The 27320-nt window shown below is 41.3% G+C and overlaps 2 protein-coding genes and 1 long non-coding RNA gene across 9 annotated transcripts in view; 1 reads left to right on the top strand and 2 right to left on the bottom strand.

The window, feature by feature from the left end:
* Nucleotides 1–27320, bottom strand: part of LOC126507836 (uncharacterized) — a 177673-nt gene that overhangs the window by 25189 nt on the left and 125164 nt on the right. The gene's annotated exons all lie outside the window — the stretch shown is intronic.
* Nucleotides 12523–23113, bottom strand: Thnsl1 (threonine synthase like 1). 5 transcript variants are annotated; one of them, XM_050152619.1, is made up of 5 exons: nucleotides 19631–19772; nucleotides 18233–18346; nucleotides 17460–17534; nucleotides 16225–16380; nucleotides 12523–14868 (listed from the first exon to the last, which is right to left on the bottom strand). In XM_050152619.1, exon 5 carries the CDS (start codon nucleotides 14819–14821, stop codon nucleotides 12578–12580), a length of 2244 nt encoding a protein of 747 aa, XP_050008576.1. In that variant the 5' UTR covers nucleotides 14822–14868; nucleotides 16225–16380; nucleotides 17460–17534; nucleotides 18233–18346; nucleotides 19631–19772; the 3' UTR covers nucleotides 12523–12577. The 5 variants fall into 5 exon arrangements, with proteins under 5 accessions (XP_050008576.1, XP_050008577.1, XP_050008575.1 ...); XM_050152620.1 differs by lacking the exon at nucleotides 17460–17534; XM_050152618.1 differs by lacking the exons at nucleotides 17460–17534; nucleotides 18233–18346; nucleotides 19631–19772 and adding an exon at nucleotides 22949–23113 and having other exon boundaries at nucleotides 16269–16380.
* Nucleotides 20046–27320, top strand: part of Enkur (enkurin, TRPC channel interacting protein) — a 23506-nt gene continuing 16231 nt past the window's right edge. Inside the window, exon 1 of one of the 3 annotated variants that reach the window (XM_050152624.1) lies at nucleotides 20046–20402. In XM_050152624.1, the coding sequence (XP_050008581.1) occupies nucleotides 20326–20402 (77 nt within the window). In that variant the 5' untranslated portion in view covers nucleotides 20046–20325. Of the gene's footprint in view, nucleotides 20403–23208; nucleotides 23377–27320 lie in introns of those variants that run through there. The other 2 variants (XM_050152623.1, XM_050152625.1) reach the window with 2 other exon arrangements.

Genomic DNA, 27320 nt, shown 5'->3' with positions numbered 1-27320 from the left:
TTTTTAGCATTTTATTTCATTGTGTGTGTATGTGTCCCAGTGGTTCACAGGGGTCCAAATCAGATCACAAACAAGGACACCCAATATCAGTGTCTCACATAATACTGGAAGTTCTAGCCAATGTTTTAAAGGGGGAAAAAAAAGAAGAGGTGAAGGATAAAAAGCTACATTTTGAAGCTGATATGATTATCTAAAAAAACAAAAAATGAAAGATATGAAAGCTTAAAGTGGTGTTGGATATCAAATTATAATTGACTAAGTCTTAATCTAGGCCACTCAACTATACTCAATTACATAACCAAGCAACCACTTACAACAGCAGTGGAAATTATGAAACACATAGAGATTAGCCTAACCAACCATATCAAGATCTCCGTGCAGTCCATATGTGAATGAATGCTTCCCCCGTGCAGCCCATGTGCCAAAGACGTCATCCGCGGCCCACAGCATCTTCAGATGGGCAGCAGAATAGTCCCTTTCAGGCCTTGGGGGCCATCATCCCGGAGGGAGCTGCACGACTCCAGTCTGGTTCCCTCCACCTTGCTGTTAGCTGTGAGGTGAACGGTGTCTTCACTGCCGTCTCTCTCCACAGCGTAATGCAAGAGATGGGACCAACTGACATAGTTGATGGGACAACTGAACACTCCAAAACCAAGAGCCAAAATAGACCCTTCCTCTTGTTGATGTTGTTTACCTCAGGCATTTTATAAACGTAACCGAAGGCCTGCAGGTCCAGTGTCAAGGGAAAAACTATGACTGTAAAACTACCCTCTAGGATTATCCGTATATTACAGAATATATAAGTCCTACTTGATATTATAAGTAGGACTGCCTCCCATGTTATTGGGAAAAGGCAATTATTACAAAGAGATCAATTTCCCTCAACTTAGTTTCACAGAATAAAAAAAATACAACTAGCTTTTTTATATAAAGTGACTAAAATTGACTGTGAATTTCTATGAAAATTTTAAGGGCTACGGTTAGTTCAACCTACTTTGAGGCTTCAACTGAAAGCTGAGGGTTTCCAGACACTCCCTTCCTCGGGGACCTGAACTCCACTCCATAGATTTGTTTGTTTGTTTGTTTGTTTCATTTTCTTCTCCTATTCTGTGAATCTGAAAAATCTCTGCTTAGCTACAAAAGATAGAAGACCCCGAAGGGCAACTATGACACAGTGATTGGATCTCTTCAGGGCCCCTCTTGAGCTTTGGTCCAGCAAATCCTCACTGTTGGGTAGTTCTGCAACCACCCAGGGTTATCACATTTATCCAGCTGTCATAGGGAGGGTTGGTTTTATAGAAATCTTTTTGTTGTTTGTGACACCATTGTGTCATTTTAAGGCATTCTCCACAACTTCAGGCATCTAATCCTGGGTCTCGCTGTCCCCTCTGCTCAGCTCAGCTCCACTGGCTCCTGTCATTGCCATCACATGATTCTTCTGATGATGTCATTTCCCTTGCTGGTCTGCCCAAGATGCACCTCACTCCCCGTTTCCACACCTTAGCTGATAGAATTAATGTTCTCTGATATCTTGTTCCACTTGCTTTCTTCTCTTTGCCATTCATTTTTACCATTTGGTGTCGACCTATACATCCTTACCCCCATTTCCAAATCCAGTTCCATTGTTCTCCCCTGAAACCTTGTGTACTTTGCTTATCAAGTTTTCCCAGCAGCTAACAGAGTACTGAGTTCCTTGCTGGGGACTGCCAGGGACCTGTGAGAATCCCCAGAGAACAAGCTATAGGTTTGGCTTGTTCTGAGTGCCTGCCCTATGTGCAAGGTACTTTTCTAACCATTTATAGCTTTTATTATCCTCATTTTATAGGTGAGACATAAAGATGTTTCATATCTTTCCCTGCTCATTAGTAGATTCACTACTTTTCTTATGGCTGTAACCAAGCATGGGAAGCAAACGGAGTTGAATGTGGATTTACTTATTTTGGCTCAGCTTGTCTACCTTAGTCTACCGCGATGGGAAAGGGTATGGCAGAGCAGAGCAGGTCACATGGTGGCACTTCAGGAAGCGGGAAGAAAAAGGGATGCTGGCTCTCGGCTTCCCCCTTTTATCTTGTCCTGGCGCCCTGCCGGTGAGATGGTGCCTCCTGTCTTCAGGGTGAGTTCTCCTCTCTCACTCAGTCCTCCACACACGTCCAGAGCTTTGCCTTACCAATCTCCAAAACGATTCTAAGTCCGGTCCAGTTAAGAATGGTTTGCAGAGAAAGTCGAGTTTGATTACTACATTGGGTGGCTCCCAAGCACCTACAGCTCTAGCAGCAGGGATTAGCTGCCCTCTTCCGGCCTCCCTGGGTCCTCATACACACTGTGCAGACACACATGCAGATACATATATCCACATAAGCAAGCAAACAAAAAAAAAATCTAAAACAAAAACAGAAAAAAAAATTGATCTTTACTCAAAATCACGGGGTTGTTGAGCTGGGTGTGGTGGCACACTCCTTTAGTCCCAGCACTCAGGATCCCAGTCTTACTTTCTACATAGTGAGTTCCCTGACAGCCAGGGCTATACAGAAAATCCCTGTCTCAAAAAGCAAAACAACAACACAAAAGCCATTGGGACAAAGCTATACAAAAATTTCTTTACCACCGGAAACCATCATCTAAGATAGGATTGGGAAAAGCCTTTGTGTCTCCCTGATTCCCAGCCTGCCTTGAAATCTTAGCCTGATCATACCGCTTGAAGTGTCTTGAGGGCTGAGAGCAGCTCCCTGAGATCTTGGCTCACAAACGGAGCCTGTGTGGGTCTCTGCTTCTCATCAGCAACTTCTGTTTGCTGTCAGGACCCTGACTGACTAGGCTTCAGCTTCCTTGTTTCTCGGCTTATCCTTCTTTACGTGGGCCTAAACCCACGTGGTGTTGCGCCTATCCTGTTCCGCGAAATGCTCAGACTCAGAACTCACTCCCAGTCACTTCCTATAAGCTTATGCGACCTTTCCATGTTACTAGACGTGTGAGCCTCGACATGATGTGGCGTCTGCAGGCAGGATGGAGATGGGCTCTAACAGTCCTGCTCAGACTGCCTCTAAACCGCGGCCATTTTTTTCTCTGTGATAGTTTTTCCATTTTCCAGTTAAAAGTCCTCAGCATATGCTCTCAGCGCTTTTCTTCCTTTCTTGCTAATACCGCTCTACTGACTTCCACCCCATGGCCTGCGGTTTCATGGGAGAGGCAGACGTAGCTGTGGGACTTCCCTAATTGTTCCCACAGAAGATTTGCAGGGGAATTGTGGGATGCCATTTGTACTAACAGAATTATAGAGTTTTTTGCTGTGTGGAGTTGGGGTGTGGGAGGTTCAAGGACTTGACCTTGAAGAATATTTCATAAATATGTAAGGCAATCCAGAGATAAAAGGCAGAAACTGTAACAAATACAGTCCAGGAGAATAATCTATGAGTATGAAGCAATGAAATATGGCCTAACCAACTCCATTATGTGTGCTTTCCTTTGTGCTGTGTATACTCGGCAGGGAAGCTGCAGAGACCTTAACGACTTGCTTCCATTGCTGCTTTTCAGGTGCCCAAGCCAAAACTACCAGCAAACAAAAAAATTACCATAAAACAAAAGGAGAAAGTAGTCTTTAAGATTGTCAAAATGTAGCATCAAAGAGATGACTTGGTGGCTAAAAGCACTTACTGCTCTTACAGAGGGTCCAGGGTCAATTCCCAGCACCCACATGGTGGCTTACAACAGTCTATACCTCAGTCCACCGCCACCTCCTGACCTCCATAGGCATGCATATGGCACACAGACATATATACAAACAATCACATATATAAACAAATAAATTAAAAAAATTATTTAAAATAAAAGATGGTTGAAAAGTATCCAAGAAAAGGAAAATACAAAATCCAAACCTGAAGTTCAAGCTCTTCCCTTTTATAACCAGGCAAGTCTATCTTTGAATTAAGGGATTCATTACTCAGACCCTTGCTTTGCTTCCCACTTCCCACTTGGTGCCTCTTCTAATGGCAGGGGAACGGGGTAGGGAGATGTCTCACTGATTGCCAATACTTCTGAGAAAGACAAAGGAATGGATATGGTTGGAAAGATGTTAGGCCAACTACCCTGCTTCTTACCACTGCACCAAGGTTTGAAAAGTGTAGTGGGAGGCTGCTAGTTAGTTCCTGGCTGCTCAGTCCCAAAATTATCACTCAGAAACTATATTATTTGCAATACTGTTTGACCAATAGCTTAAGCATATTTCTGGCTAAGTCATATCTTAAATTTACCCATGTCTATTAGTTTATATTTTAACACAAGGCTTGTGGCCTATTGGCAAGGTTTCAGCTGGCAGCTCACATCTTTCCCTTCTGGCAGCTACATGGCATCTCACAACTCCGCCTTCTTTCTCCCAGCATTCAATTTAGTTCCCCCCCCCCCCCACACCTCTATTCTGCCCTGTGCAGGCCTAAGACAGTGTTCATAGCATACAGAGGAAAATCCCACATCAGACAAGGAAGAAGGCTTCAGTCAAAATAAGGTACAAGAGTTTGTTAATTGAACTATCCATTCTTTTCCTACCCATGACCAGTCTTGAATAATTAAATATGAGTGACCAGACAGAACGACAGACCAGCATTTTCTAGTAACTGCCCGGGATCTTATCCTGCTGCTGATATATAATAATACCCTTGTCATAAAAAGAATGGGATGTGAAAATAATTAGCATCCATGAATAAACCTGCTAAGACTATGTTCATTCTCAGATTAAATTTATAGAAGAAAAACGGGTTTCATGGTTTCTAAAGTGTAAGATTTGCATAACTGGCTCTTAAACTGTCGCTGGTTCCAGGGCCAGTGACTCTGAGATTTACAAAAAAAAAAAAAAATCTTGTTTTAATTTGTTAGAAAACACAGTAAGAGTCTACTGTTTGGGCCTAAAACTCATATCAACTTGCAGTTGGTAAATTCCGAAATTTTTCACCCAAATATAACACCTTCTATTAATATCTTAGACTTCTCATAGTAGGAACTAAATTTTGAGTACAGTAGCCTTTTGATGAATCCTCAGGATGTGTAGGAAAAGGTTTCTGTCAATGTATTTTTTTATGGTAATATTTTACAACCTATCTAAACTTAAAGTATTCCCTTTTTTTCCAAAATTATTTTCTTAAGTACTAAAATATTTTAAACAATTTTAATTACATTCATCAATTCATTGTGTGTTTCTGTGTGGGCTCTCACACTCACACACATGTGTGTGGAGGTCAGAGGACACTTTACAGGATCAGTTCTCACCCTCCACCAAGTGAGTCCTGGCCACTGAACTCAAGTCAGTAGTCTTGGCAACAGGAGCCTTTCCCTTCAGAGCCATCTCACCAATTCTAAAATATACTTTAAAATCATGTCAACATATTTACTTCCCATAAAGTGGCAAAGAACAGAAATCTTATCCCCCAAATTAAACCCCAGGACGGAACAAGTAACTCAGTGACAGAAAACATGCATAGAGAATGTTTTCATAACTGACTACAAAATCAAGAGTAGTGGTGCCTTTAATCCCAGCAATTAGGAGCAGGAAATGGGTGGATCTCCATGAGCTTGAGGTCTATACAGAGAACTTCAGGCTAGGTAAGGTAACATAAAAAGACCCTGTCTCAAAAAAAAAAAAAAAATTAAATACATTTCAATAGTTTTGAGAAATACCAAAGTACAAGAAAAGTAAAATTTGCCAATAAATGGATGGACTTGAGACGGGTAACCCAGACAAGAGAGGCACATACAGGCCACCAGTTCTTGCAGGTGGATCCTAGCTTTGCATCTTTGATTTTGTGTGTCTCACTTAAAATACCCTTAAAGTTGGGAAACTAAAAAGGGACCACTGGATGAGGGAGGAGTGAATTTATGGGGGAAGATGGTAGGACCCGTGGCTCGGGGTCAGGCCCAGGGGAGAGGCACTATTTCGATGGATAAACATAGTATCTAACTGCCTATAAATGTCTGTTCTTAGATTCAGAGGGTAGTGCTGCTCTCTCGCATCCCTCATCAGAGAAGCTTCCTCTTGCAGTGATTTACAGTTTGTGCAGAGAATAAGAGACTGCAGAGTGCTCAGCCACAGAGGAGACACATCATATCCCCTCTCTGCCGAGGCTCAGGCAACATTAAAGAGCAGGAAGCAGAAAGATGACAGAGTCAGAGGGCAGGGAGGACCGCAAAGCAGCCCTGCCGCATCTCTCTGCACTAGTGAAGCCAGCCAACATTCCAACATGGACGGGTTAAGAGGATGAATTCTCACACCTAGCTGAGGAGCTACTGGCGGCTGACGGATCTGGGAGTGTAGGTTTTTCAGACTCCATCAGATGACGCCACACCCATGTGCATTTGGTTAGCACTAACTAACCCCGTGTGTGCTCACAAACATACATGAGAGCAGGGAAAGGGGAAGAACACGAAGTTGGAAGGAAAATGTGGGGTGTGTCCAGGAGGAGTTGGAGTGATTAGTATGTAAATACATTGTAAACATGGATCAAACTATCAAAGAAGAAAATTTAAACAATAAACTTTCATCATTGACAAATAAATAAACATTACTTCCTTTTTCAACATAAAAGATAAACATGCAGAAAATGGCAATGGCAATTCCACTAAAATAATGAAATTAGAAGTGTAGATCAGGCTGGCCTTGAACTCAGAGATCTTCTTGCTTCTGCCTCTCAACTGCTAGGATTAAAGGTACTGCAGGACCTTTATATAAGTCACAGGTAAGCAAAATTCTAAAGCAATAAGAGATTGAGACAGATAAGCAGTGAATAACCAGAAGCCTATCAAAATGTGTGAAAGAAAGAACTTACATTCAAGCAGCTTACAAAACTCCAAGATGAATACATAGAAAGCCATGCTTAGATACACCATGCAACTGCTGAAAAGACAAGAGCAAAACAACAAAGCCAAACCAAAAACTCTCAAAAAGATAGTAAAGAGTTATGTTCCACACAAAGAGACAGTGGCCCAGACAAACACTGTCCCTCACCAAAGCCATGGGAACCAGAAGGCTGAGATAGGGTCCTTTCGGGAGGATCACAAACATATTTTAAATGCCATAACCTTTATCTAAGAATTCCACGTCAACAAGTTTGTCATGAATAGATGACCAAAAGCCATGTAAGTAGCTTTAGACAGTAGAGCAGGGATAACATATATTAAGGGGTAGCTATAAAAACTACTCTGAAGCCATTAAAATCATGCTCATAATTATTGACAAAAACCACTGTACAATCTTGTTAATTTGTGTGTGTGTGTGTGTGTGTTCATGTGGGGGTGGGTACACATGTGTGAAGGTCAGGTGAGCCTCAATTTTCTTCAGGTGCTGTCTATCTTGGTTTGTGTTGGTTTTGTTTGCTTTAAGATGGGGTCTCTTACTAAGCCAGAAATCACCGAGAAGGCTAGGCTGGTAGACCAGTAAGCTTTGGGACTCATCCATCTCTGCCTCTAGTACTGGGGTTATAAGCATGCATCACCCTCCAGGCATTTTAAACTCAGGTTCTAGAAATCAAACTCAGGTCCTCATCTTGCTTAGCAAAGGCTTTGCCAGTGGAGTCCTCTGGTGAAGCTTTGAAGGGAGGTTAACAAACGGCATGAACTTGTGTATATTCTGAACTTAAGCATGGCAAATCTTCACCAAAGAAAGACAGAATCCCAATTCTGTTTAATAAAGAAAGGCCATATGATCAAATACTATGAGGTATGGGAATCAACATTATTAGTGTTAGAATTCTCAAATCATGAACGAGGAACTGTCTTCCTGGTGTAATGCCCCCTTGTTATAACTGTGTTAGAGTGTATAAAACGGCCCATGGATGGCCTCATCCAGCATTCCTTTACTGTGTGACTCTGCTACTCCACTCTCAAGGGGCAACTTGTTTCTGTACACCTTGAACCTAACTGGACTTGCCAGCTGCTGCAAGCATACAGTGCAGTAGGAGAGGTGTTCTGGATCATCCTATGCCTTAGTCAGCCTTACAGTTTCTATTTCTGCTTTTGGAATATGGCAACCATAGAGAAGTGGTCGTGCTGGAGAGAAGGCTGGGAGGAGGGTGGGACAGCATATGAAGACAGGAGACAGGCAGAGAAAGGCTGTGCGCTTCGGCCCAGGCTCTGGCCTTCTAATTGGTCTTGGACCTGTAAATTTTAATTCCTCTACCTCTACCTAGCAGCCAACACGATCTCTCTAAAATAAAAGGGTTATGGTGGATCTGGAGTGACGGCTCAATAGTTAAGAGCATTTGTTCTCGCAAAGGGCCCAGGTTCGACTCCCAACAGCCACATGGTGGCTCAGAACTGTCCATAACTCCAGTGCTAGGAAACCCAGTGACCTCTTCTGACCTCTGAGGACGCAAGCAAAACACACTCATAAAGTAATTTTTAAAAAAGGACTACAGTATTCAACTTAAACTTCCTCAGTGACATCACATAGCTTTCAGAAATCAAATCAAAACGGATCTTGCCTTCCTAGCCTCATCTTCAAAACTCCAGACACCCTTTGTTTCAAAATGAACACTACATACCACACTCTGGGCCATGTTTTCTCCGGTCCCATTTGCCTATTTAACTTTCACTTAAATTTTAAGCTTTGGATTCCACGTATGTCATCATGTCTCCTAGAACATTTATTTTAACGTGTTTTGCTGTATGAATGTCTGTGCCCCGGGCACATGCCCGGTACCTGCATTTGCCAGGAGAGGACTGTATCCCTGGAACTGGAGGTACAAATGGTTGTGAGGTGCCATGTGGGTGCTGCCAATCAAACTTGGGTCCTTTGGAAAAATAGCCAGTGCACTTGACAGCCAAGCCATCTCTCCAGCCCCCAGACTCACAAATTAAAGACAGCTAACAACCAAAAGCAAACTTCAGCAGGAAGCAACCTACTTTACTTTTATCAAAATATTGCTTGATGTCTTCTCTTGGACGGTTCTCTCTTCTGTTACATTTGCTACTTCTTTGCTTTGCTTTAAGTGACAAGTTTGTCTTTGAAACAATCTACTTTTAAGAAAAAATATCGAAGAGATAAAGCTAATGACTTTAATAATTAGAGTGTAGATGGAGCCCCCCAAAATGATTACTTCATATCTAGATTTCATTTATGTTACTAGATGAAAACAAAAGCAGATAACATTTCATGGATTTGATGGTGACATAAAATCTATTTTTTTTTTTTGTGGTGACAACAAGCAGTCTGAATTATAAACTAGGTGTCCCAGTGGATTTAGGGCAACACTGCACCATCCATGATTTTCCAGTGGCTAACTTTTAAACTCTAAAACATCATACAGAACTGTTTTAACTTTATTTTGATTAAATCATTTTATAATTTCTAAAATGCACAATTAAAAACCTTACTTGTAGCCCAGTGGTCATGCACACATCTTTAATCTTAATACTCAGGAGGGGCAGAGGTACAGGTATCTCTGAGTTCAAGACCAGCCTGATCTACAGAGAGAGTTCCAGGACAGCCAGGACTACACAGAAAAACCTGTTTCAAAAAACAAAACAAAAAATTCTTATCTGTTTTTCAAAGTCTTATAAATACACCGTAGGCATGAAATTGTAAAATAATTTCATATATACATTCTTAGTGTAATGTCAAGATAAAACACATTATTAGAATTTTACAAAATGATATACTCATTGGATACAAGAATAGAGAAAAATTAGTAAAACACTCACAAATTGGTAAGCATATTGTGATATTTACATATTATATATATATATTATTTTATACTAAGGAAAGTCAATGAGCCATACCTTAATTCATCTGGCCGTCATAGTTTTAAAGTTGTTCAGCTGCAGTAAATAGATGATGCAATATGATTTTATTTACATAAAATTGAAGAAGTTCGCTGGGCAGTGGTGGCGCACGCCTTTAATCTCAACACTTGGGAGGCAGCAGCAGGAGGATCTCTGTGAGCTGGAGGCCAGGCTGTTCTACAGAGTGAGTTCCAGGCTCCAAAGCTACACAGAGAAACCCTGTCTCAATAAATAAATAAATAAATAAATAAATAAATAAATAAATAAATAAATTCAAAACTAAACAAAGCAAATATCACACACACACACACACACACGCACGCGCGCACACACACACGCACGCACACGCTGACTAACATGACCTTTGGGATAGCTACTTCTTAGGAGGAGGAATAAATGCTAAGAGGGGCAGTCTCTGCTCTCCACCCCAGAGACTCGAGCACCTCAGGCTTCACTACCCACCCTGCAGCACACGGCAGTGGGGATGAGAGCAGGGGATCACATAGCCTTTGGCAGCACTACATTTTGGGTAGAACATGCAGAAGCTTAGTTGGGTAGAAGTGTGGGTGCTTGGCAAGGTTTGTTTTGAATGCGAAACTCTGAAAGGAGCATCTAAATGCACAGGAAGTCAGGCTCCCAGGAGAAGCTGAGGAAACAGGAGAGGAATGAAGCACATTACCCGAGGTGAAGGAAACCGGGCACAAGGCTCAGCTGCAAGCCCTTGAAAGGATGACTACCGCCTCAATCACACGGGAGAGGGTACAAACACTGCTGTTCATCCACCCTATGCAAGGGGAGCTGAGCCGGGCGGTGTTGATCCACGCCTTTAATCCCAGCACTTGGGAGAAAGAGGCGGGAGGATCTGTGAGGTTGTGGCCAGCCTGTTCGACATAGGGCATTTCAGGCTAGTTAGGGCTACATCGTGAGACCCTGTCTCAAAACAAACACAAAAAGAAAAGCTGAGGGGTGATGGGAAAACCACACACCACATGGAGACACGAGGTAACCATTTAGACACAAGCCCACAAGCGAGAGCAAAGCAGGCAGACAGCGGCATTTTCTCTCCATTGCCTGCTCCAAAAACTGCGCCCAGGACTCCATCTCTGTGGAACCTGCTTGCCTTACAGCAATGTTTCCTCTTGTTAGCTCGTTTATGTAGCACATGGCCTCAAGTTCGCAGTCCTCCTGCCTCAGCTTCCCCGGTGCTGGGACCACATGTGTGTGCCACCACACCCACACCTTAGTCCTTTTTCTGCTCGGTTCTACCCCACCTGGCCGCACCACCTGCTTTTTATTTATTCACACATTTTGTGGTTATTCTTTGTTGTATGTCACGCAGACGCCATGTGTTCTTCCATTAGTCGTTGAGTCCAAAAATCAAGCATTTTAACGTCATCCCATTATTTCCAAGAATGCATTATTATGCACACGGCAGCATTAGGATAATTCTCTAACTCTATCCATGGAAGCAAATGTTCTGAAATTATAGACTGTATACACAAACACCTGGAGCTTTGCGACTCCATCATCATAAACTGCTTCAGGTTTTTCATTTCTGGCATTTTTTTAAAACAGGATCTCATGTATCCCAGACTGGCCTCAAACTATGTAGCTTAACATGTCTTTTAAGCACTATTTCTACCTTCCTATGTGCTAAGGTTGGAACTCAGAGTTCTGTGCACGCTAGGCAAGCATTGAACCAGGGCCATTCCCAGCCTCCATGACAGGTTGTAGAACTATGTTTTAAAAGCCAAGCCAGAGATCTGATGCTAAAATCAAATTGGTTTAATTTCAAACTTGCAAAACAAATTGCCCCTTGCCCTTTAAAACTATTAATATTTTTCATCATTTTAATTTTCAAATTAAGTTAAGCTAACTAGATGCAGAACGTCATCAGCAAAGACACTCTGCAGGGAATACCGTCTTGTGGTGGAGACACTGCAGGTCAGTGACAACCTGTAATCCAGAAAGTAAATATTCAGGAAATACACACAGAGCAGTTAAAAATCACTGCCACTATACAGCAATGGACATTAAGCATTTGCTTTGAGTGAGTTAGGTGCCTCAAAATGTTTATTAAATTTTAGGCAAATAGGAATAGACTTTGAATAATATAGAAAAGCTGTTGTCTATCATTGTACTTTTATTAAAACTTTCAAACATTACTGATTTTGGAACCCCTTCCTCTTGAAGTAGATGATTTTATTTCTGTATACTACTCCACAGTTCTGTTGATTGCTACACCCTAGAGTTAAATGCTGACTCGACTTTCAGACTTCCTCAGCCTAACTACAAATATTCTAAGGGTAGTGAACAGTCCGCCAACTCTAACTGAACAGGGTGGAGACATGTAAGCAACCACTGTCCAAGCTGGAGCTTGAAGTGATTAAAAAAAAGATGGCTCCAATATTAATGAACTAACTTCCTGTTTCTGCTATGGGAGTTAACTATCTCAAGCAGCAAACGGTTTGAACAACAAACAGTAAAAGGCTATAGATGCAGTACTTAACTGTGCTTAAAGATTTGTAAATGCCAAGCCAGATACCAGTATTTGTTCCTCTCAGAAGTGGGGGTGGAGAAGCTGCCATATCCCCCCTAAGCAGAGAATGAAGCTCGACAGCACCAGGTTCCAGAGGCGATGCTGGAAGGTCTCTTCTGGAGGACCTGGGGGTCACTGCAGGTGGAAGGTCAGGCCCAGGGGTCAGGGCGCTGGATTTCCAACAGATGCACACAAAACATTTACACAAAACAAAACGCTACTGTAGTCCCAACCAACGCTCAAGATTTATTTTTGCTTCTTGCCAAGAAAAATACTCTACTCAGACTTCCTTATGAACCGATTTTGGATCATCTTTTCCACATGGCTCTTCAGGGCGTTCACATCAGCTGCACAAACCTGGTAGTCTGTCTTCCCTTGGTGTTTCATTCTCTCTAACAAAGCCTCATGAGGAGGTGGTAATGCATTGTATGAGCCCAGTAAGTAAAGTTGGCTTGATGACGTTTCGTTGAGCTCTTTAATCTTCAGGGCCTGCAGGATAGCGGGTGCAAACTTTGAGTAGTGAGCTGTCGATGAGATGATCACCGGGCAGCTTTTGTCTTGCATCTTGTCTGCAACCACCTTTGCAACAGCCGTGTGTGGATCCAGAATATACCCTGCCGTGTTATAGGTAGTGCCGATGGCTGCGAGGCACTCTCCCTCCGAACACCAGTCCGCGACAAAGTCCTCCTGCAGCTTCTGGACCAGCAGCCTCTCTATTTGGAAGTGAAGCTGGCTCTCTAACTGATTAAATAAATTTGCCATTAACTGTCCATCTTTGTTAGCCATCAAGTATAAATGTCGCTCCAGGTTTGAAGATTTGAGAATATCGATTGATGGTGAGAAGGTTTGTGCTAATTTCCTATCCCTTAGATCATAATGTCCAGTTTTTATGAAATCCGTCAAAACGTGGTTCTGATTAGAGGCACAGATAAATTTCCGGATAGGGATCCCCATCATCTTGGCATAGACTGCGGCTAACACGTTCCCAAAGTTTCCTGTGGGGATACAAACGTCTACTGGGCTTCCAAAGGAAATAAACCCTTGGCTAACAAGATCAAGATAGGCAGATGCATGATAAACTACTTGTGGAAGCAGCCGAGCCCAATTTATAGAATTTGCTGAACTTAAGACTGTTCCATATTCCACAGTCAGAAAGCCAGTAAAATCAGAATCGTTAAATATTTTTTTTATAGCTGTCTGGCAAAAATCGAAATCTGACCTGACACCTATTGCCAATCCGTTTTCTCTCTGACTGCCAATTATCTGTGCTTTTTGAAAATCACTAACTCCATTCTCTGGAAAAAATGTGACCACGGCGATCCTTTGCTTGTCGTTTGTACTAAGGTGGCTAAACCCATTTAAGACTGCACTCCCCGTGTCTCCTGAAGTAGCTACAAGGATCACATAATTGCAACTTGGTGGGATGCAGTAGGCAAAGATATGAGGCATGAGCTGTAGAGACAAATCCTTGAAGGACCCCGTGGGCCCATAGAACAACTCCAGGATGAACTGATTGCCTGACAGGTGCCGGACAGGGGCAATTCTGGAGCAGGCAAAGTTGTCCCCGTAAGCAGTTTCAATCATTTCTCCCAACTTGGTGGCAGGTATGTCCACAGGGTGAATACACCTTTCCAGAAGTATCTGCGCTCTCTCTATGTAGGTCGCTCCTATTAGGCTTTTCCACTCCCCACAGCTTAATTTTGGAAACTCCTTCTCAGGGACAAAGAGTCCGCCATCAGAAGCCAATCCCTCAATCACAGCTTCACTGAAGTATTTTGGTGGAGGCTTCTTGTCAAGGTCTTTAGGACACATGTGCCTTGTTGAAATGAATGTCTCTGAATCCACATCTTGGTATCTTTTCACCGCATCCAGCACTCGGTCTGCAACCTCCTCAGCGGAAGCCCCGCTCTCACAAAAGACTCGCGTGTCGTACCACTTCTTATAGTACAGTCTTCTGTGCTGCAGTAAGTCTCTCATAGATGCTCCCGAGTTCTGACCGACAATCCTGCTAACTTTTATTGATTTCAGACGACTGATTATATCCACTAGAGGCACATCCAGGTACACGACAATCCCATTTTTCTTCAGATGCCACATACTAGCATCATGCATGGGATTGGACCCACTGAGGGAAATCACACTTCCAGATGCAGACAAGTTTAAAACGGCTTTTCCTTCCTCTTCTAAAAATTGCTCATTACCAACATCCTGCAATTTTTCAGAAGCGCTCATCTTCCAGGTTTTCTCAAGGATGTCACTGTCCACGTCAATGACACAGCGGCCTAGCTTGTGACCTATTATTCTGCCTACTGTCGTTTTCCCTGCACCAGGAGGCCCCATCAGGATAATATTTTTGTCTCCAACAAGAGAGTGGATTGAGTGCCATGACTTCCCTGATCCTGCATATGCAAAGGCCTGTGAGAGCAAGCGCTGCGTGTGAGTCCGCACGTTAACCGGTGCACTAGAAAAACACTTCTGCGTTATCTGTTTCAGATGTTGACATCTGGTAAAGTTCAGCATTTCTTCCCACTTTTCTGCCCGAGCCAACCTAGGGTTGACTTTAGACCCTTTAAAGACATAAAGACATTTAGTTACTTATTTCAAGAAATGGTTAAAATCCCGATAGAATTGAATATATTCATGCCTTCATAAGACGTTCAAAATACTTCAAACTGATTGACACTTAAGAAGTATTATACGAGATACACTGTATACGACCTTTCTTAATAAAATGACATATCAATTACACAAAGCAATGGGCTACACTGAGCCATTTCCATCATGCTTTCATTAAACTCGGATTGCCCTTCCTCCACCCCTTCCCATCCCTTCTGCCTCTCCTCTCCCATTCCCTCCCTCCCAGCCCCTCTTCTACTATTACGTCAATTTGGTTGTCAGAAAAAACACACAGTGTTTGTTAATATCTTTTCAAATTTCAAGACACCAATAAAATGAAGTTTTAAAAAAAATATGTATGACTCCCAGTACGATACAAAGCAAATGTTAACAGCAGAAATCTTATTCAGAAAATGTCCTATCGCGCGTCTTCATAGACACAGTAAGTCCCACTGCCATCTCTCTTCCTTGTAGGAGCACTGTGACAAAGACAGGGTCACGATTTGTTGGCTTATAACACACACGGAGAAAATGTGCAGTTGTAGTAACAAGTACCTGCAACTCATAAAAGCTGAGACACACTCTTAATATTCAACTTGTCTTGATGATCATGTTGATAGACTATCCTTATTTATTATTTTCTCATAAAATCCACAACAGGAAATTAGAATAAACAAGCACACTTGCTTATAAGATGCATAAACAATTTTCTAAGCTGCAATTCCACATGTGCCCTTTTCTTCCCTATGTGTCTTTAACCTGCAGACTCTTGAGGATCACGTTGACATTTTTATATTCGATGCCTTTAAAAGGCCATAGTGAAATGGAAAATGTGCCAAAATGAATAAAGACTAATTAATGAGGCCTTCACTTCCGTTCATGTTCCTGTAATCATCGTTAATGGTAAGACTTAATTCTAGACTTCAGAGAAGTAAAGAAACTCATGAGGATATTCAGCGATGAAAAGAAAACTTTTTTTGGCATATGGACATGATCTACAATTGTTCGCATCAATCCTGCACCTGCCTTTGGAAATGTACTCATCCTTAAAGCAAAACATGCCAGATATCAAATATTTTCCTATAATAAAATTTAACTAAATAGCTTGCAATATTTCTTAAATTGACTGATATAAATTTATAGGCATGCTCTCTGATAGAACTAATATGCAGTCAACTATATCAAAAATTAAGTAGAAAACTATAAAAAAATTTTAACAGTATACTGCTGTTGATACTACCTAAACTTTGTTTTGCAATAAAATCTTCAGACCATTTTTAAAAAAGTTAATTCTGAATTTTACTTACAAGCACTTCGACCTATCAAGAGAAAGAATTCATTGCCCACTGACTTTGTATGCTGCTGTGTCTAACTCCATTGAAGTATAAACACAAAATAACAGGAACCACAGATGAAGAGTCTAGCAAGACCAAGGCAAAGCCAATCTTTGAAGAAAGCAGGGTCTACAATGAAAAAAAATTTCAAGTTAATCACAACTTTATACAGTATCATAAAATCATACATAAATACTTCAAAATGGCACCTGAAATTTGTAAATCCATCTATTACCGAATGATTAAGATATTGGGCTTTTCTTTATTGCAACATTTATAGTATAACAGCAAAGAACTTTGCTAACAACAAAGAAGGCATTTTTACCATTAAGCAATAAAAGACAACATAACCATAACCAGGACTGGAGAGATGACTCAGAAGGGAAGAGTACTTGTTCTTGCCTGGGACCTGGAATTGATTTCCAGCACCCACACAGCAGCTCACAGCCATCTGTCAATCTAGTTCCCAGGATCTGGTACCCTCTTCTCACCTCTCTGGACACCAGACAGGCACATGATACACAGCTATCTATGTGAGCAAAACACTCGTACATATACAATAAAAGACAATATAACCAAATAATAATAACTGCAAAATCTTTCACAGTGACATGTGATTTTAGTCATTTAATTAGATGTTTAATGAGGGGCTGACCAGTGAACTAAAAGCTATGAAATAAGGACCTAAATTGTTCTTTCAGATGTTCTTATCCACCCAAATTACCATGAAAAGCCTGCAAGCCCCTGCCACCCACATACACATCTTAGCTACTGAAACAGGTCTGTGATAAATTCAAAGTGTATATTCTGGTGACGAGCACAAAAATATTAATAATAAGCATTGCCAGTCAACGACAACTATCAAAGAATCTGTAAACCAAACCGGATTATCCAGAGATAAGGCTAAGCATATCATTTATAAATTTTCAGAGAGAACAATGGTGCTTACCCTAAGTCACAAACAATTTTGCCATGCACTCTGATATACTCTGTAGAGTAAAGCAAAGGCTGGAGAAAATTTTAACTTAAATCACTCAGTAATTTATAAAACTGCACTCTGGTACCCTGTGGTTAGTACTACCTGCTTTTAAGGACACTGTGCAAAACAGCATAATTAATCTATTTATAACAGGTACACTCGCAGGTACACACATGCATCAAACAACTCACATCACACACACACACACACTCCCGGGACTGTGAAATACCTGAGTTGCTGGTTTGTTTTTATTGTTTTCATGGACAATTAATCTTCCATGTTTGATTCAACTTTACATTGATTGCTTGATATCCATCCCATAAAGAGCAGACAGTGGAAAAGCAAACACAAGCATATTAACTTCCCTTATCTTCTCCAGTCTTCTTGGCCACACCTCCCCCAAGCTCCCATTTTAAACCTTATCTCATTTCCCTTTTCCAAACGACATTGGGAGAGCAAAGTAAAAACAAGACTATTAAAAAGTTGAATGTATAAGTTCTGCTTCAGCATCATTTCACAGTAAATGTTCTCTTCAGGCTAGCAGAAGGCAAGCAAGCGCCGTGACAAGCCCAATAGAACCCTTGCTAAAGAAAAACTGTAAACTACATGCTAAATTTTGTTTTGTAATATTTAGTCATGAAAATAACTTTGAAGCCTCTCTGCCCCAGGTAAGCTAATTAAAAGACAAAAGAAGATGGAATAATTCTCAACTGTAAACTGGGTCTTCACTACAGTTGCTTCTCATTCCGGAGTTAGGTGTTACAATGCCGCCTCTCTCCCTGAACGGGTGTGCAAGGCCACTCGCTATTCATTCTTAGGTGAAATGCCGGGGTGGATTCCTACGAGCCTTTAGGTTCAATCCTTTTTCCCAATGAATGACTATACTAATGTTATTCCATATGCATATCTGTTCAATGACATTACATACACTGCTTATTAGTTACTATGAACTAAGCCAGGGACACTCTAACTGATGCCTAAATGAAACTCATCTTGGCATACCTGTTTTCTCTGTAAAACACACCAGCCTCTTCATACTTGGAATCACTATAGAGCAACTGGGTACTCAGTTTAGGCCCTGTCTGAGTGGCCACTGAAAGCATGAGAATGCAGAACCTGTGGTACCAAACAAAACGTAAAAAGAGCATCTGTTACTGAAACCCCAAACAAGACAACCAACACCTTTGACTTCAGCTGAGAATGTGCATGTACCACATTCAAAACTTCCAATGCCATGTGCAAGCTCACCAATGACTAAAATGTGTGGTCAGATATTGATTTGGGGGATTATAAATAAACTTGAGCAAACAGGACATTAACACATCTAATATATGAATAATGTGAGTTAGCTTATGCCATTCCCTTTATTGAAGGCTGCATTCTTACATCTTTTCCCACATATCGACTCCTTCCAATTAGAACAAATATAAGCCTTGGCGCATCACTGGTGCCTCCAACCACTGGCTTAGCATAGCTGAACCCCTGGGTTCAATCCTGAGGTCAGGAAGGTATATATGTCTTGGCTAATGACTAGCAAGTTGATTAATTCTATGAATTCATAATTCAAACTTTAGCAAGCACAGGAGCAAACTCCCCTGGAGAATTTTGTTCTATACATGTTAAACAAAAAGAAGAGCAACCATTTTTTCCAAGGCAAAAATGGGTAATCTCTGTTTATACCTAAATTTATACAAAACGTTTTTCTTAAAAACTCAATCTGATGTGAAATAAGGAGACTCTTTCCTCCAAGTCATTCATTTGAACTATGGACTACCCAGAAAAATTAAATCCTATCAAACCAAAAAACAGAAAATTAAATTTATTCTTTATTCTTATAAAGTAAAATTTAGCAGGAGTCTCAGATTAGGATTTGCATTGAGCGAAACCTTCCAAGTAGGAACCGAAAAGCTCCCGAAGCCACCAGGCCGGTTAACCCATCCACTAGGTAGTGAGGACTGCAGAAGAGATGCGCTCCGACTTCCCTGCTGGACACCTTCCCAGTGGATTCAGAGCTACGGATTTTCTCTCCCAAAGTACAGAGTGTGGCTGGGGCCAAGGCTTCTAAATGAGCGTGCAGTTACTAGTGCATAAGCATGAACGGAAGAGCAAATGGCTCAAAAAGGAATAAAAGCACTTCTCGGAGAGCGAAAAGAAATGTCAAAAGGGGATGGGGCGGGGGCTGAAACCTGGGCAAAATCGGAGGCCCTCTTCTAAAAGCTGGTCCTGCTGGCGCAGGCTCGCACTCGCGCCCGCGCTCCCGAGACCTAGTGGAGCACAGGGCGGGCCGCGGGGACCGGAGCGACAGGTGGATGGCCTCGCGCGGCCGATCGGGGGCGACGGAAGGAAGGATATGAGGGCAACGACCCGCGCCAGCCTTTCTTTCTTCCTTCATTAACTCACCAAGTAAACCACCCAGAGAAGACCAGGGAGAGGAAGGGGAAAGAGAAGCAGCTTCGGCACCGCCAAGGTAGCCTCAGCCGGCCCGCCCGCCCCAAAGTCGCTGCATCTGCGTCTGCGCCGACTGCGCCGCTAGGTCGGCCACGTGACCAACAAGTCCCGCCCACTGGCCCTCGGCTCCTCCCCTTCCCCCGGCCGCTCGCTCCGCCCCCGCAGGGGCGCGGCCCGCGTGTTGGAGACTATTGTGTGACGCCTGCGCACTAGCAATGCTCCCTGTTGTAGAAGTTTTCTTCCCAGATGCACCGAATAATAAAAGAAAATAAAATGAGTGGTGGTGGGGGTATTATTTTCATGTCGTCTTTCCCAAAGGCGCAGGAACGTCCTTAAGTATTTCTCAGGCAGCAGGGGGAGTTACAAAACAGGGACCAGAGAGAACCAGCCCGAGGCTGCCCGTTTCCTAGCAACTGTTTCCACAGCAACCACGCGGTCAACAACGCTAGGCAGTCTCTGGAGGAGCAGAATAGGTTCTTCCCGAAAAGGAGTTGCTATGAAAGGGTCAAAGGGAGATTATTATGCGAAAGAGAAATTTTAGTTCCTTGTTAAGAGAGCAAGAAAAGAAAAAAGCGGCGAGAAAAGGATCAGAGACAGTGGGATAGGGAGTCAAAAGTTGAGTAGTTGTTAAGGAATCCTCGGTGGCCATGGACCCACCCTGCACTTCCGAGAGTATTTATAACCTCATACCCAATGACTCAAGGGAGCCGCCCCAGCCTCCTAGGTATGTGGTAAGCAAAAGTGACCAGCTCAAAGGAAGACTGTAAATCTTCCTTTTTAAGGACTTACTGGGTTTACACATCATAGGACTTTTAAAATTAAAATATTATTTTTGTGTTAATGAAGTAACCTTGTGTGGCAACTTCTTAGGAACAGGTGAACAGGTCTTTTTAGCTTTTCATAATCTCAGAGAAGGCGGGCGGGTGCTGTGAGATGGTAATTTTATGGCCATAGTCTCCTGCTAATACGTAATTATTGATTCAGTTTGGTGGTGTGGTATCCAGTGAGAAATTTCATGTCATTGAAAAGAGAAATATCAGTTTTATTAATAAGTTTAAAGAAATTCTATGTCTAACTTTAAGTTAAATTCCATGTTGTATTTGACATCACGATTTCTCCTTCTGTATTCTTCGCCTCCTCTACCTAAATTCTCATTTGTTTCTTACTTGAATTAGTTAAGCAAAGATGGTGAACTAGGGAGTATTTTCTAGGATTTTTTTTTCAGATCTTATGGTTTAATGGAAGGAATATAGTTGGATGGATAGAGATTCCAAATTATATAATTGAGGGAATTTTTAATGTATTTGTTGGACCCCTACAAATCTCCAAATCTCAAAAAGGAAACCGCAAAATAAATATCCCAGATATGCTGCCCTGTAATTATTTTTTAAACTCTATTGAAGCCTGAGGGGGGAGAAGAGGGCAGTGTCATTTTGACTCATGAAAGTAGCAGCTACTTTAAAAGAATCAGCACCCAGAAAGCTGAGTTCAAGGTTAGCCTGAGCTACAAAGGCAGACCTTGTCACTAAAACCAAACAACCAAGAAAAGAAACCAACCCTCTGAGCTTTAAAAATCAGATTTACAAGTTATTTTGAAGGTGTCCAGCCAATCTTCAGTTGTTCAATAAATGAAATTGAATCTCTGAGGTCAACTTCTTGTTGCTTGGAGTGTGTCAGCAAAGTGGACTCCTTCTGCTTTAAGCCTGAGTAGCTTAAATCAGAGGAGTCAAGAATATTATACTTCCACCTGTTTATCAAAATCTGGTTGAGGTCAGGCAATAATGTGAATGCTGACACACTGTGAAGTTTACAGGGTTCACATTACTTATGGCTAAATTCGGTTCAAAATTCCCCTATGCTGTACAAGATAAGCTTCTGCCTCTCTTTAACATAGTGAAAGAAACTACCTTCTGTGGAATTCTGAATTTGGATGTCAAATTATTTTATTAGTTAGCGTTCTGTTAATTAGTGAAGTTTTACTGCACCTGGGATTTTGTTGTTTTAAACAGTAATCATCTGTCCGCTGCCCTGTGTCTAACAGTGCCCTAGGATGCTTGCACATGTGGGAGTGACAACATGCATTCTTTTGTTTTATTCTGGAAAAAAAAAGTACAAAAAAGGGACTTGGGATGAGCAGGAATAAAGGAGGTGCCCTAAATAATTCTGTTAGGTGAAGTCAATTTTCACAGTTAGCAATAATGGTGAGAGGGTTTTGACAAGATGCCAGACATGCAAACTACAGATTTGTTTCTTAAAAATGATGCCCAAACACTTCACTACGTTCCTTCACCACACTAACATGAACTTCTTCCCCTCAGCCGTCTCATTAATAGCCTTAGTCACAAGAAAAGCTTTAAATGTGCAAATCCTGTTTACAACCCTGAATAATAGTAATCCGAGCTCCCGTGGAGCTTGCCATGGGTTGAAGCACTGGCTCAGACTCATTTCTTGCTGCACTGTGATGTCCCACATGTCACAGATAAAAGTTTTCTTGTTGAACAGAAATATAAACATTAAATTGCGGATTAAGCACAAAGTAATATATTATTTAAAACCCTAATGAAAGTTTCTAATAAATGAGTGGAAGAGATATTTGAAAAACAGCAGTTTCCACTTTCTCACCTATGAAGAGAAGGTCGCAATTACGGGTGGGGTTTTGTCAACAGGAAAATTGCAGCTGCCATGTTCATCTGAGTCACCACCTTTTACCCACATTTCTGTAGATACCATGCAGTAAGAACTGTTAGCATACCTCACTGAATTATACACACAAACCACCGAGGAAGGAAAACATGCCAACACAGCCAGTTAGAGTGAGCTGCCAAGAAAATTTGTAGATAAGTGAACCTGTTCAGAACATTATTCAATTACAGAACAAGGTTTGCCCTCTTATGCAAACAACCTGTAATATGAAATTGTGATATGAAAAGTCATTTTAAGACATCAGTTGTTAGATTCACCAGAATTCAAATTTTTAGTGAGTAAGCCTGTGTCTTTATTCTATCCAGGACTCAGTAAAAACAAAGTATTAAATTAATTTAGTTTTAAATTTTAACTGAGCTGGGCATGGTGGTACACACCTTTAATTCCAGCCCTCTGGAGGCAGAGGAAGGCAGATCTCTGTTCAAGTTCAAGGCCAGCCTGGTCTACAGATCAAGTTCCAAGACAACCAGGGCGACACAGGAGACAACAGAGCTACCCTGTCTCAGAAAACAAAACAAAAAACCTTAATATACATGTCTACTAGTAAGAAGAAAGCAATGGTACTACCCAAAGAATGATGTCCAACATACTGTTACTGCTGCTGTTCCAGACCACTCTTTTTCACCATCCATCATCTGTTCCCACAGTTCTATAGATAATCAGGATATTTTAATTTTGCGGAAGAGAACACTTGGGTCCAGAAACTCGAGGCAGGTAAGACGGGCAGGAGCTAAGACTGATACCAGTCGGACAGCAAGGTCCAAAACTGGATCAGTCTGCGCATGCCCAGAGAGAGAAAGGGGACTGGAGGAGTGTAGCTGCTTCCGTAAGAGTGTTTGCCTCTGCTACTGATAGCGTCTCACATATCGGACACTGTTGAGTGTCCATACACTGTTCTCTTCCCATACAATAAGAAGTGTTGTGACGAGACTACCAGAGAGAAGAGAAATGGTGACCTAAACCTGCGGTGGCATTACAGATGAGGAACGTGGAAGGTGAGCTTGGAAGTCTTGTATCTGTCTCGCTCGGGTTTGACTCACAACTACCAGAAAGCCGTCAGTCATCCACAAGGAAAGAAATGTGCTCCAAGTCATATATCACAAGCAAAAGTTAAACTGTAGCTGAGCAGAAGTATGGCGCTCTTTATCGGGAGCCGTGGTTCCTGGACAGAGGACACGTCGTGGGATGAGGACAGGGTCAGCATCAGTCCCACAAGGAATGTGCCGTGCTTCAATCATCTAATATTAGCCCTAGTGCCAGCATAATTTAATGAAAACACTTTGAACAAAAAAATGCAGTTCTGTAGTTAAATTGGGCATATTTTCCTGGTATTTGGTACAACACTGTCCAATAGAAATGTAAAACACTAAAATATTTTCTTAGTCCTTTTTAAAAGAAGGCAAAAGCAAAATTAAACTTTATGAGGTATGTTGTTTAGTTCAGTGACTTCACTACCATCCTTTCAGCATGCGGCACTAGCCCCGTTTCGAGTGTTTAATATTCACAAGTATCAAGCAACAGGAACCTAGAAGAGTACAGTGACTGCGCTCATATTTGTCGACTATTTTTCTCAATAGCTTATGAGAGATCATAACGTCGCTCAACGAAGCACCCCTGCATTACTGGTGATAAATTGAATACAGAGCATACCTGTCATAACTAACCACTATGGGAGTAGAATATCATCTATTTTTGAAAAATTCATTACTTCATGTAATCAAAAGGATGAATTGAAAATCATTTCAATGGCTGTGTGTGAACTTACACAGTATATAACTATATGTGAAAACAGTCTCAAGAATACTCTGGAGGACTTTCTAACACAGTTCAGGCTCCAGAGTTAATATCCACTAAAATCCAAAGCAAACGCACATGCACTCTTCCCCTGCACACCGTGGTTTCTCAGTTCATTCAGTAAAAGGAGAATCTTAGCTTCTTTCACGTTATCAGCACGTTTGAGCATGTTACCTCTTTGTGTGTCCTTTTAAATTTATAAAATGGATCACTATATGGTGATTGTTAGCAATAAAAAGTTATAGTATCTGAATTGAGGATAACAGTTTTAATTTCAAAGTAAGTCATATCTAGTTCAGTCTAAAATGAGTAGACAACAAATTCACTTGTCTGATAAAACTGCCTGCTAAATCTTTATAGTAAAGCCTTATAATTTCAAACATGTAATGAAATGCAGCTATTTAAAATAATAAGCATAGCTGGACGGTGGTGGCACATGTCTTTAATCCCAGCATGGCAGGCAGAGGGAGACAGAGCTCTGTGAGTTCGAGGTCAGCCTAGTAGACAGAGCCCTGTATTTGGATTTTCTTTTACTCTAGCTCCACGTTGGAACACCAAAACGTTGTTGGTTGGTTATTTATTTATTTATTATGCAGTTTTCTGTCTGCATTGTGCCTACACCCCAGAAGAGGACACCAGATCTCACTCTAGATGATTGTGAGGCGTCATGTGGTTGCTGGGAATTGAACTCAGGACCTCTGGAAAAAAACAACAGCTAGTGCTCTTAACCTCTGAGCCATCTCTTCAGGCCTCTGTTGGTCATTTTTTACTCTTATTATTCTTACTCTTTGCTCTTTGGTCTTTTTTGGGGGTTGAGGGGCTGTGGCCCAGCTACCAAATAAATACACATAGAGGCTTGTTCTTATTCTTATAAATGCCTGACCTTAGCTTAGCTTCTTTCTAGCCAGCTTTACTCAATTTAAATTAACCCATATACCTTTAGCCTCTGGACTTTCATTTTCTGTCTTTCAGTATCGCTTTCTTTACATCTTGCTCCCGTAGCTTGCTATGTAGCTGGGTGGCTGGCCCTGGAGTCATCCTCTCGTTCTCTTGCTCCTTCTCTCCTCAGATTTCTTCTTCCATTTTCTCTCTGCCTTCCAGGACTGCCTATCCTTTCTCCTGTCTAACTGTTGGCCATCTTATTACATCATCAGCTGTTTTTAGACAAAGAATAGCTTCACAGAGTTAAACAAATGCAATATAAAAGTGTGAAACACATTTTTGCATGGCTAAAACAGATGTTCCACAGCATAAACAAATGTAACACACCTTAAAATGTATTCTACAACAAAAGTGAGTTCCAGGGCAGCCAGAGATACACAGAAAAACCCAGTCTTGACAAAACAATAATAATAATATAAATATAAATAAAACAATAAGCCTTGTATATACTGATATAAAAATGTATCACACTATACCATACTTTAAAAATAAAGTTGCATATATACATGTACATATATCCATGAAACAATAAGTAGTGTAAAATAGTCCATGAATCTGATAAAGAGCAAGAGGAGTACATGGAATGGTTAGGAGGAAAGAAAGGAAAGCAAGAAATTATGTAATTATAGTCTAAACCTCAAAAAAAGAGGAAGAAATATATATGAGTAAAGTTGAGAATTTTGATGTCCGTTAGTGCACTGTGGGGAAGAAGAAATTAAAAAGAAAGACTACAACACCAAATTAAAGTTACAATTCATATAGATAAACAGACACTGAACTTATACCAGAAAATTAATTGGAGAAATGAAAGGAATGAAGGGAAGGAAGCCAAGATTATTGCTCATTTGCAATTCATTTGAAACAAAAGATGTTGCTAATATAGAATAAAATATCAGCCAGCACTTTATGTAACCAATGAGTATGTTTTCGATTCATATACATGGGGAAAGTACTGAGTCACAAGTTTTCAAACTAAGAAGGAGGTGGCTATAGACACACCCTGCTTCACATAAAAGGAAATCACGTCATTGATGATGACACCTCTGCCTACTTCCACAGAAGCTAAAGGCACAGGTTTGGCCTGATGATTGCTTCCTGAAATTGTCTTAGGACTCATTCATTTCCATAATGTTCCCAGCTACTGAGTTCACGGGTAAGGAAAGGCCCAAAAGCATGGAAACAGTTTGTTTTTGCAAACACACTTGTGTCCACGTGAGCATGAACTGATGAAGGCAGGATAACTGACGTGGAGAAGGGGTGTGATCAGAGTGGATTTAGACAAACATGACAGTGACAAAGTTAAAAAACCAAGTTAGAAACAGACAAGGAAGAAAACAGAGTTCCCCAAATTCTACCTCCCCAAGGTAAATAGTTATATTTAATGTATTTGCTTCCAACAATATTAGTGCAAACATTTCAATATGTTTATAACTTAGACATTATATGTATAATTTTCATAACATCACTAGGTTCTGGGAATTTTCTAAAGTTATTGAATATTCTACAAAAAGAAATCTATTTTTAATTATTTTAAAACCAAAAAAGAAGAGAGCCTAATTTCTGCCTCCAGCAAGGGTGGGGTTTGTTGTCTCACCAGAAGCAGCTAGGGCAAGTTAAGAACACACAGAACCAAGGATTTCAAACCATGGAGAGTGGACACACAGCTCAGCCCTCCCTAAAGGAATGAGGCTGGCTTGCAGTTGCCCTAAGAGACACTCCAGGGACAACTTCCTGGCCACAGTCCAGAGAAAGGAGACAAAGCCCTTGATTATCCTGGAATTATAAGGACAGTTTGGAGCTGGAAAGACAAAGTAGCTATAATTCACATCATGGAGCAGAAAGCAAAGAGCTGCCTAGACAGGAACAGAAACCCACATGAGATTTCCTTGAACTCCTTGATTGATAGTATATATGTGTGATGAAATACAACACCAAGAAAATGACCCTCGGAAGCAGCAGCTCCAAGTTCACCCCCTTACAGCTAGGGTGAGGTCTCCTTATTCACAGAGCGCATTGCCACGGGGCAGAATCCGAGCAAAGCTCCTAAGCTGAAGACTTGACATCTAACCTTAAAATTACCACTTTTTCCAACTATGACAACTGCCTTCCAGACTCAAACTAAAGAAATGTTAAAGCAATAAAAGAAGAAAAAAGTTAAATAAAAAAAGAAGTCAGGAATCAACACTATAAAATTTGCATTACT

The sequence above is a fragment of the Alexandromys fortis genome, unplaced genomic scaffold (genome assembly GCF_014885135.2).
Source record: "Alexandromys fortis isolate MF-2015 unplaced genomic scaffold, M_Fortis_MF-2015_v1.1 scaffold_54, whole genome shotgun sequence".
Classification (NCBI taxonomy): Eukaryota; Metazoa; Chordata; class Mammalia; order Rodentia; family Cricetidae; genus Alexandromys; species Alexandromys fortis.
This window is presented reverse-complemented; position numbering and strand designations above follow the sequence as displayed.